Raw genomic sequence first — 10,706 nt, 5'->3', positions numbered from 1 at the left:
TATATATATATATATATATATATATATATTCATTTAGTTATGAGTCACTGTAACTGAATTCCTCATTCTTGTATTTAATTACTATTGCTGCTGGTATCATTATTCCTATAGTTAATTACCACTACAATTAAATTTTTTATTCTCGTGAACAACTTATTCTTGTTACAACTTGCTCAGCGAACAGGAAGTTGTGACCTGGTTATTGCTTTTATCATTTTTAACATAAACTTGGGTCTACCACCCACAGGATGGGTATGGTGTGGCTACCACCCACAGGATGGGTATGGTGTGGCTACCACCCACAGGATGGGTATGGTGTGACTACCACCCATAGGATGGGTATGGTGTGGCTACCACCCACAGGATGGGTATGGTGTGGCTACCACCCATAGGATGTGTATGGTGTGACTACCACCCACAGGATGGGTATGGCGTGGCTACCACCCACAGGATGGGTATGGTGTGGCTACCACCCACAGGATGGGTATGGTGTGACTACCACCCACAGGATGGGTATGGTGTGGCTACCACCCACAGGATGGGTATGGTGTGGCTACCACCCACAGGATGGGTATGGTGTGGCTACCACCCACAGGATGGGTATGGTGTGGCTACCACCCATAGGATGTGTATGGTGTGACTACCACCCACAGGATGGGTATGGTGTGGCTACCACCCACAGGATGGGTATCGTGTGGCTACCACCCACAGGATGGGTATGGTGTGGCTACCACCCACAGGATGGGTATGGTGTGACTACCACCCACAGGATGGGCATGGTGTGACTACCACCCACAGGATGGGCATGGTGTGACTACCACCCACAGGATGGGCATGGTGTGACTACCACCCACAGGATGGGTATGGTATGACTACCACTCACAGGATGGGTATGGTGTGACTACCACTCACAGGATGGGTATGGTGTGACTACCACCCACAGGATGGGTATAGTGTGACTACCACCCACAGGATGGGTATGGTGTGACTACCACCCACAGGATGGGTATGGTGTGACTACCACCCACAGGATGGGTATGGTGTGACTACCACCCACAGGATGGGCATGGTGTGACTACCACCCACAGGATGGGCATGGTGTGACTACCACCCACAGGATGGGCATGGTGTTACTACCACCCACAGGATGGGCATGGTGTGACTACCACCCACAGGATGGGCATGGTGTGACTACCACCCACAGGATGGGCATGGTGTGACTACCACCCACAGGATGGGTATGGTGTGACTACCACTCACAGGATGGGTATGGTGTGACTACCACCCACAGGATGGGTATGGTGTGACTACCACCCACAGGATGGGTATAGTGTGACTACCACCCACAGGATGGGTATGGTGTGACTACCACCCACAGGATGGGTATGGTGTGACTACCACCCACAGGATGGGTATGGTGTGACTACCACCAACAGGATGGGTATGGTGTGACTACCACCAACAGGATGGGTATGGTTTGACTACCACCCACAGGATGGGTATGGTGTGACTACCACCCACAGGATGGGTATTGTGTGACTACCACCCACAGGATGGGTATGGTGTAACTACCACCCATAGGATGGGTATGGTGACTACCACTCACAGGATGGGTATGGTGTGGCTACCACCCACAGGATGGGTATGGTGTGACTACCACCCACAGGATGGGTATGGTGTGACTACCACCCACAGGATGGGTATGGTGTGACTACCACCCACAGGATAGGTATGGTGTGACTACCACCCACAGGATGGGTATGGTGTGACTACCACCCACAGGATAGGTATGGTGTGACTACCACCCACAGGATGGGTATGGTGTAACTACCACCCACAGGATAGGTATGGTGTGACTACCACCCACAGGATAGGTATGGTGTGACTACCACCCACAGGATGGGTATGGTGTGACTACCACCCACAGGATAGGTATGGTGTGACTACCACCCACAGGATGGGTATGGTGTAACTACCACCCACAGGATAGGTATGGTGTGACTACCACCCACAGGATAGGTATGGTGTGACTACCACCCACAGGATGGGTATGGTGTGACTACCACCCACAGGATAGGTATGGTGTGACTACCACCCACAGGATAGGTATGGTGTGACTACCACCCACAGGATGGGTATGGTGTAACTACCACCCACAGGATGGGTATGGTGTGACTACCACCCACAGGATGGGTATGGTGTGACTACCACCCACAGGATAGGTATGGTGTGACTACCACCCACAGGATAGGTATGGTGTGACTACCACCCACAGGATGGGTAGAGAGTACATATTAATGTTATCAAACTGTGCCATAGAGAATGCAGCTCTCTGTATCCTTCGTCAGTTCCAGCAGTCAGGAGGAGGGAGGAATAAGGGAGACAGCAGCGGTGACCACGACCAGATGCATCAAAAGGCATGTATATACATTTGATTTTTATCCCTCAAGCGCCAAACTGGCGTGGATTATTTATTTGCAAGAAGTAATGGGAGCTCGACCCTCCGTCCAGTAGCTGCCTAATATCTGACCATCTTTTACCTGTCTGAAGAATACATTTAAAAGATTTTTTATCTAAATTCATGGAGCGCGACTCGAAATTTACGTTGTACTACTGTATATGTTTTGTATAGATTCTTTTTCGTCTTCTGCAGGTGTCACTACAAGAGGTGTTTACTGTAGCTACAGACGTTACCAGGGTTAACGACACGCAACTTGAGATCCTCTTAAAAGACATCGCCTCTAGGTAAATATATATATATATATATATATATATATATATATATATATATATATATATATATATATATATATATATATATATATATATATATGGGGAAGTGGAACAGAATTCTTCCTCCGTAAGCCATGCGTGTTGTAAGAGGCTACTAAAATGCCGGGAGCAAGGGGCTAGTAACCCCTTCTCCTGTATATATTACTAAATGTAAAAGGAGAAACTCGTTTTTCCTTTTGTGACACCCTGCCTCGGTGGGATGCGGCTGGTGTGTTGAAAGAAAGAAGAAATATATATATATATATATATATATATATATATATATATATATATATATATATATATATATATATATCCAAGTTGAATATATATACACTGACAGATAGATATATTTAGGGTCCAAATGCACAGCTGTGTATATTTCAGTGCGAATACGCTGAAAAATATATATGCTGTTCTTAGTATGTATGCATGAAAAGGATTTATATATTCAGTGCAGATACACTGAGAGATATACTACTCGCATATATACCTAGAGTGTAATCTACTCCATGTTTTAAGCATTAGAGTACTTTTGAATTTAGTGTAGTCATGGAGTCGTTAGGCTTGAAACCTGATAGTTTCCCCTTGAACAGGTTAGCTAATGGATAAAAAAAGGCACAATACCGTGACTGGAACGATACACAAATAACCCGCACATAAAAGAGAGAAGCTTACGACGACGTTTCGGTCCGACTTGGACCATTGACAAAGTCACACATTGACTTTGTCGATGGTCCAAGTCGGACCGAAACGTCGTCGTAAGCTTCTCTCTTTTATATTAGCTAATGGAGTTTAAAGCCTATTAACTACACTAGGGTCATTAAGGCTGCTTGTAACTTTTGCACCATCAGACAAAATCACTGTAATCCCTAAAATACGGATTAAAGGTAACTCTCAGCATACAATATATACACTGAGAGAAATACACCTCTCCCTTTGACTAGACTTGAAACCTGACAGCTTCGTTTGAAGAGAAGTGTGAGGGGTTTTATAATATCAGTTTATTATTGTTAGTAGTAGTAATGGTAGTATTTAATGTTTCATATATATATATATATATATATATATATATATATATATATATATATATATATATATATATATATATATATATAATGTGTGTGTATGTATGTGGAATAAGCCACATGAGGATATCTTAAGCTCTAGCTCTTTTGCGCTCTTTTGCGTCGTTAGGAGCTATGCAGTGTTGCGAAACAGCAACAGAAGGTATCAGTGGTTTAATGCAGAGAATTTCCCCTCCTGTCTATTGCTGTCTTGCTACATTGCACAGCTCCTGACGACGCACGAGGGTACAAAAAATATAGCGCTTAAGACTTCCATCCTCATGTGGCTTGCTCTGCCTGTTTGCCAAGTTTGGAAGCTCGACTCGTATTTTATAGAAGTTTCCAACAGGTATGATGGGCTTCAGGTTGTCGTGTGTGTGGGTTCAGACGCTGCGCTTCGCGTTTCCAAGCAACACAAGAATGTTCGAGGTTTCCGGGTGACGAGCAGCACCCCAGTGGCTGTGAGGTGGTCACGCCTGCTGGCCATGGTCAACACCACGTATGTCTTGGTTGGTCGAGGTCTCATCGCCTTGTCTTCCTTCTCCGATCTGGAGAGACTCTTCATGACTTTTCTTCAGGTACCCAACGCTGCCTTCGTCGGTGGCGCCTCTAGGAACCAGAATGGGCAGTGGAGAGTAGGATGCTACCAGACCAGAATGCTCATGTATGTCTTAACATTACAGCATGGGTACACCAGCTTTGACTACGGATGCATGTTCTGTGACTCCGTCGCTGGCCCATTCATCACGACGACTAATCTGGTTTCTTCGATACCTATCGATGTGCATCTCCCGGGGGAAGTAGTCTTCAGCGACTGGTTCCTGAGGATTAGGGCTGCTGGAGGTTTGGGTCTTGTCTGCCCCGATGTCCTCTTTTTTGTCTCAGATGAATATCACCCCTGGAAGAGTCGCACTGCCTGGGAAGCTATTGCCTCGAAGTGGAACGTTACAGACGTACATCTACCTGATGATTTCAACCACCACTACTCCTGTATGGAGGCTAGACTCAATTGCAGCAAGGTGGACAAGTCCCTTGCTCTCCCTTCCTGTTGTTTGGCTCTCCTGGGTGGCGCTCTTCATGAGGTGGTGTCCGCAGTGCAAGAACAATATATAGATGTTCACATAATGAACAAGACAGCAGTGGCTGGGGTTGTGGGTGGCCAGCAGTCCTGGGAAATGGATGCCCACCTCGCCGTCCAGAATGCCACTTTACAAGTGCAGTTGGCTATGTTGAGCTTAAACCGTCGAGGATATCACGTAGATATTGCTGAAGACGGTGCTACTTACTACATCCACTTGCATTCCACTGTCATCTTCCTTCACCTCCTCAACGTGGACATGAAGGCTGGTCTTCCCCTCCAGCAAGCAGTTACTCCCACCACTATACTCGTGGGCAATGCATGGCTGCCTGCGCCGCCCAACCCTGGCCTCTACGTCCGCCACCTCAGAGGTTCTGGCTTCCTCCAACACCCGCTAGCAGAGAGGCCGTTGCCTCAATGTCATAACCCAAGCCATCATGCCTGCCTCCACCACTTCCCCTTCGATACCACCCTCAGGCTATTGTGATATCCCGCCTTCCCCTTGACACTACCGTCAGGCTATTGTGACACACCACCCCTTGACACAACCCTCAGGCTAGTGTGATATCCCACCTCCCCTTTACGCCGTTCTCAGACTGTTGTGATACCTCCCACCTGATATTCGACAGGAGTGAACAAACCAGTGTTCCAAACCCTGCTGCAAGGATCCGCTATGCTATGATCACTATGCTGAAACGCCTACTTTGTATATATTGCAACTGCAACATGCAAATAGAGTTATAAGTTTCCCTCCCCACCTGTGTATGCAGAACAAAATCCCAAAACTTCAGCACCGAGAACTTCTGAATTTTAACTCCGGCACAAAATAAGTTAATTGCTAAAAAAAATATTTTGAGTTCTTCCACTTTCTTTGGATCCCCAGGTGCTGGGAATATTACCTGGAGTTTATTTGGAGTCGCTTTCGGCGGTCACCGCCGCCGTGAACTGGTCTCAGACCAGACCTGGTTGCTGGCCTGATTAATCGAGCTGTTAGTGCCCGCAAGCACGGGGTGGACCGGTAAGCCAGTGGAAGGCCTCGGTCAGATGACCAAAAGCTTCAGTGGCGAGTCATCATATGAACAAAACTCACGTCAGGAAACACTTTTTCTCTTTTCTGGCGAATCTGACCTAACCAAACCTAAGTTGCCCTGTTTCTTATTGGTGGTATCCTGCACCGCCTGCCAAGCTTCTTGTGTTATTTAATAGTAATTTTGATGTACAGGTCTGTACAGCAGCTGTAGTTACATTAGCTGTAGTTACAATATCTGTGTCTACACTAGTTGTACTTACAATATCTGTGTCTACATTAGTTGTAGTTACAATAGCTATATTTACAGTAGTTGTAGTTACATTAGCTGATGTTATAGTAGCTGTTGTTACACTAGCTGCTGTTTCAGAAACTGTTGTTAATAATTTGTATTAGAGATGTTATTGTGCAGCGTATTACAACAGCTGATGTTCGGACATGTTAATAAAATGGCCACCAACATTCTTAGATTATTTACTCCTGGGAATACAAGAGAGGTAGCAGTTGTGGCAGGTTCCTAGTGCAATGGTGGTGGTATTATTATTATAATCAAAAAGAAGCGCTAAGCCACAAGGGCTATACAGCGCTGCTATGGTGGTGGTAAAGGTGGGTGATTTCGCAGTGGGAGTGTTACCTGGCAATCTAGCAGGTATTTTATTGATGATTGTGTAGCAGTGTTAGCATTGTTCTGTTGTTGGTTGTTCTGGTACTGTTCTGCTTCTGCATTCTCAATTATTTTTCCATTTCCTTGAGTAGCCAAGGCTTAGTCGATAAATAACCGTGTACTGATATCTAGTAAGTTCTCTGTTGGCAGATGGATGGTGTTGCCTTGAGGGTGTTGCTGTGAGGGTGTTGCTGTGAGCCTGTTGCTGTGAGGGTGTTGCTGTGAGGGTGTTGCTGTGAGGGTGTTGCTGTGAGGGTGTTGCTGTGAGGGTGTTGCTGTGAGGGTGTTGCTGTGAGGGTGTTGCTGTGAGGGTGTTGCTGTGAGCCTGTTGCTGTGAGCCTGTTGCTGTGAGGGTGTTGCTGTGAGTGTGTTGCTGTGAGTGTGTTGCTGTGAGTGTGTTGCTGTGAGTGTGTTGCTGTGAGTGTGTTGCTGTGAGGGTGTTGCTGTGAGGGTGTTGCTGTGAGCCTGTTGCTGTGAGGCTGTTGCTGTGAGCCTGTTGCTGTGAGGCTGTTGCTGTGAGCCTGTTGCTGTGAGCCTGTTGCTGTGAGGGTGTTGCTGTGAGGCTGTTGCTGTGAGGCTGTTGCTGTGAGGCTGTTGCTGTGAGGATGTTGTTGTGACGCTGTTTCATGCCACAGCCTCTGATCTTGATGTGTGGGTGAAGGTATCTCGTATTTGTCTTGTAATATTTTGGGCTGTATATTTAGTGTGTCGTAGGATGATTGTTATGGCGACAAATACATCCTTATCCCTAATGGCTAATTCGTAGCTTCATCTGTGGCCTCGTTCACTGGGATACCTAGGTGGCTTGGTATCCATTTGTTTGATGCGTGTCATTCCTGCACATCTAGGATCAGTAAGATTCTCAAGATGTATATAAGTGTTACGTTACGTTGTCCTGTGGTTGTGTTGCAGCAGCTATGGTATCAGGGTGCAGAAGAATGTATTGCTTGTTCTGTGATAGAGAATGAGTTAGTGCTTGCCAAATTGCCAGTGACTCAGTTGTAATTCTCGATACCTGAGCGGTACTATAGGTAACTTTAAACACAACTTTGGTATTCCTGTTCCTCATACTCTCAAGATCACCAAATGGAAAACCTATTTACACACACACACACACACACACACACACACACACACACACATCATCGACGCTCTTCCAAGCACTGGAATAAATGAAAATGATCTCCGTCTATCTCTAGGAGATGAGGCAGCCAGCCAGCCAGGCAAATGTCATTATACACACACTAGGGACGATGAAACTTCACCTGCGATAAAGAAGATAAGATTACTTACCGTGACAATAATAACGTTGTATAAGCGAAGGAGCTCGAGTACTGATCTTCTCTCGCTCAGTACCAGATACACTGTAAAACTGAAGCTACACCACATTCGGTACGATCTTACGGTATCTCATTGTAATAATACATGGTATGGTGGTATGGGAATGCTTTAAGTAAGTCTATTTAGGTACAGGTACTCATAAGTACAATTATCATAAATAGTAATGTGTGTGAATTAACCAGGAAAACCCAAAAAAAAAGGTCAAACAAAGTGACTTATTTCCATTATAACTCTTTTTTTTTTTGCTGGTTGGGCAAACAGTGTCTAGTAACCAGACTCACGTATAGTAATCTGACTGATACTTTTGTTTTATGGGGTGGAGCGGTGTCCCTGTCCTAGCATGCGCCAGTTCAGTACCTTTGTATGATAATTCTATGTAACTGTATTGTGTATACCTGAATAAATTTACTTACTTACTTACAGAGGGAGGAGACTAATTTCTTGTATAGTTAACATTCACGTACGCTGATCCTCTCTTTAATGTTAATGTAAGTAACTCGCTTTACTTTATTCCAAGTATATCTTTTTTTTTTTTTTTTTTTTTAATTTTCACACAGCTGAGTTATTTAACATGTTAGTGGATTTATTTCTTTTTTGCTTTACAATATTTTATTACGTGTAAACTACGTTTTTTATACTGCACAAGTAAACAAAAATTTTGTTATTTGTTTGTTTCAGTAATAAGATACTATAAGGACCCCAGTGAAAATAAGTCACCATTGGAAATAAGTAACCATTGGAAATAAGTAACCATTGGAAATAAGTAACCATTGGAAATAAGTATCCATTGGAAATAAGTAACCATTGGAAATAAGTAACCATTGGAAATAAGTAACCATTGGAAATAAGTCACCATTGGAAATGGAAGTTATCAATGGAAATAAGTGACTTATTTGGGTTATCCTACATAATTTACACGTGATACTATGAATGATAATTTGTGTAACTGTATTTATATGTATCTGCAGCTAAATAAACATACACCTGTACGGGTTTATTCAGCGCAAGGAGTTTAACTCTGTTCCTAAACTGGCCTCACGACTCTTGTATCTATATTTCCTTGTTGCTCTTAACACTGACTCTCTCCATCACCACCAGTCTGTGGTGACAGTCTTCATTATAAACTCCGAATGTTGTACATGTATTATTGTTCCTACCACGTCCAGTGTCTTAAATGTTTCTCTCTCTCTCTTTCTCTCTCTCTCTCTCTCTCTCTCTCTCTCTCTCTCTCTCTCTCACCCTTTGTCTTGATTTTTAATATTCAGGTACATAAATAAGTACAAATTATCCTTTAATGAAATACCAGAAACTAGATCACTGGTAGTAACTGCAGTGGTAGTAACTGCAGTGGTAGTAACTGCAGTGGTAGTAACTGCAGTGGTAGTAACTGCAGTGGTAGTAACTGCAGTGGTAGTAACTGCAGTGGTAGTAACTGCAGTGGTAGTAACTGTAGTGGTAGTGTTGGGTTCGAGCAGTAGTTGTAGTAGCAACTGTAGTATTGGTTATAGGTAGTAACAGTAGCAGTAGCACACTTTCTACAATACAGTGGTTTGTTTCCAATCGTGTCATTACGATTTCGTGAGGCATGCACTGATGTATACACTGATGTATACACTGATGTATACACACTAAGCACCCCAGAGAAAATAAGTCACTCTCACTTTTTTTGGGGAGGGTTATTCCAAGTTGTCTACACATATGCTGCTATGTATGATAATCTATGTAGCTGTATTTGTGTATACCTGAATAAACCAATTAACTTAGGTGAGTACCAATAGACTTTGCTCAGAAAGCTGTACTTGTTCTATTTGGACCTCAGGTGCTCATAGTGTAGTGGTTATCACATCTGTCTAACACACAGAAGGTCCCAGGTTCGAGCCCTGGTGAGCACATTGTTTTTTTTTTTTTTTGGTTTCTAATATTCGTAAATTTAGGGAAAGAAAACGATAATAAAATACACAATTTAGGTCTATTAAAAAGTGCAGGAAAAAAAACTTTATATTCAATATAAGCAAATATTTGAAAGATTTAAAAGGCACCTTACGTATCATACATGAGGAAGGTAATGGGAATTTATTATTATTATTATTATTATTATTATTATTATTATTATTATTATTATTAAATGATATATATTATTTCTGATTATATCCACATATCTGCTACTAATGTTTAATAAGAGAGCAAATGGTAGTAGCCCTAAGAAGCTGGTCCACCTGCTACAAGTACTAACAGATGGTTCAAATGCTACAATGAGTAGGAGAGCATGGCAGCTGGTTCATTTGCTAAAAGAAATAGGAGAGCCAGGCAGCTGGTTCATTTGCTACAATGAGTAGGAGAACCAGGCAGCTGGTTCATTTGCTACAATGAGTAGGAGATCCAGGCAGCTGGGTTCATTTGCTACAATGAGTAGGAGAACCAGGCAGCTGGTTCATTTGCTACAAGGAGTAGGAGAGCTAGGCAGATAGTTCACCTGTCTTCAAGGACCCAGCACGTGAGGCGAGAAACAGAGAGACAGGAAGGCCCTCATTCACACAGTGCCACTTGTTGATGCTTGTAATCTGTGAAGAGTGCCAGCTGTTACACCCACGTACGCGCGCGTATACACACACACACACACACACACACACACACACACACACACACACACACACTAACACACACACACATAAAAAACATACAGAAGTGAAGAGGCTTCTGAGTGAGCTAGGTACCTCAAAGGCAATGGGGCCGGATACCATCTCTCCATGGGTCCTG

At 43.8% G+C, this 10,706-nt stretch overlaps 1 protein-coding gene and 1 non-coding gene across 6 annotated transcripts in view; both read left to right on the top strand.

Moving 5' to 3' along the window:
• Window positions 1-5,637, top strand: part of LOC128691105 (uncharacterized) — a 22,437-nt gene extending 16,800 nt beyond the window's left edge. For 4 of the 5 annotated variants that reach the window (XM_070089164.1, XM_070089163.1, XM_070089159.1 and 1 more), the window contains 3 exons: window positions 2,349-2,417; window positions 2,654-2,745; window positions 4,189-5,637. In XM_070089164.1, the coding sequence (XP_069945265.1) occupies window positions 2,349-2,417; window positions 2,654-2,745; window positions 4,189-5,404 (1,377 nt within the window). In that variant the 3' untranslated portion in view covers window positions 5,405-5,637. The remainder of the gene's footprint in view (window positions 1-2,348; window positions 2,418-2,653; window positions 2,746-4,188) is intronic. The other variant, XM_070089161.1, reaches the window with a different exon arrangement.
• Window positions 5,638-9,768: 4,131 nt separating this feature from the next.
• On the top strand, window positions 9,769-9,841 carry TRNAV-AAC (transfer RNA valine (anticodon AAC)). The gene has a single exon. It is a non-coding gene; the product is annotated as a tRNA-Val (tRNA).
• Window positions 9,842-10,706: the final 865 nt, after the last annotated feature.

This window comes from Cherax quadricarinatus, chromosome 27 (genome assembly GCF_038502225.1).
Source record: "Cherax quadricarinatus isolate ZL_2023a chromosome 27, ASM3850222v1, whole genome shotgun sequence".
Lineage (NCBI taxonomy): Eukaryota > Metazoa > Arthropoda > Malacostraca > Decapoda > Parastacidae > Cherax > Cherax quadricarinatus.
The sequence above is the reverse complement of the archived record's forward strand: the minus strand, read 5'-3'. Positions and strand labels throughout refer to the sequence as shown.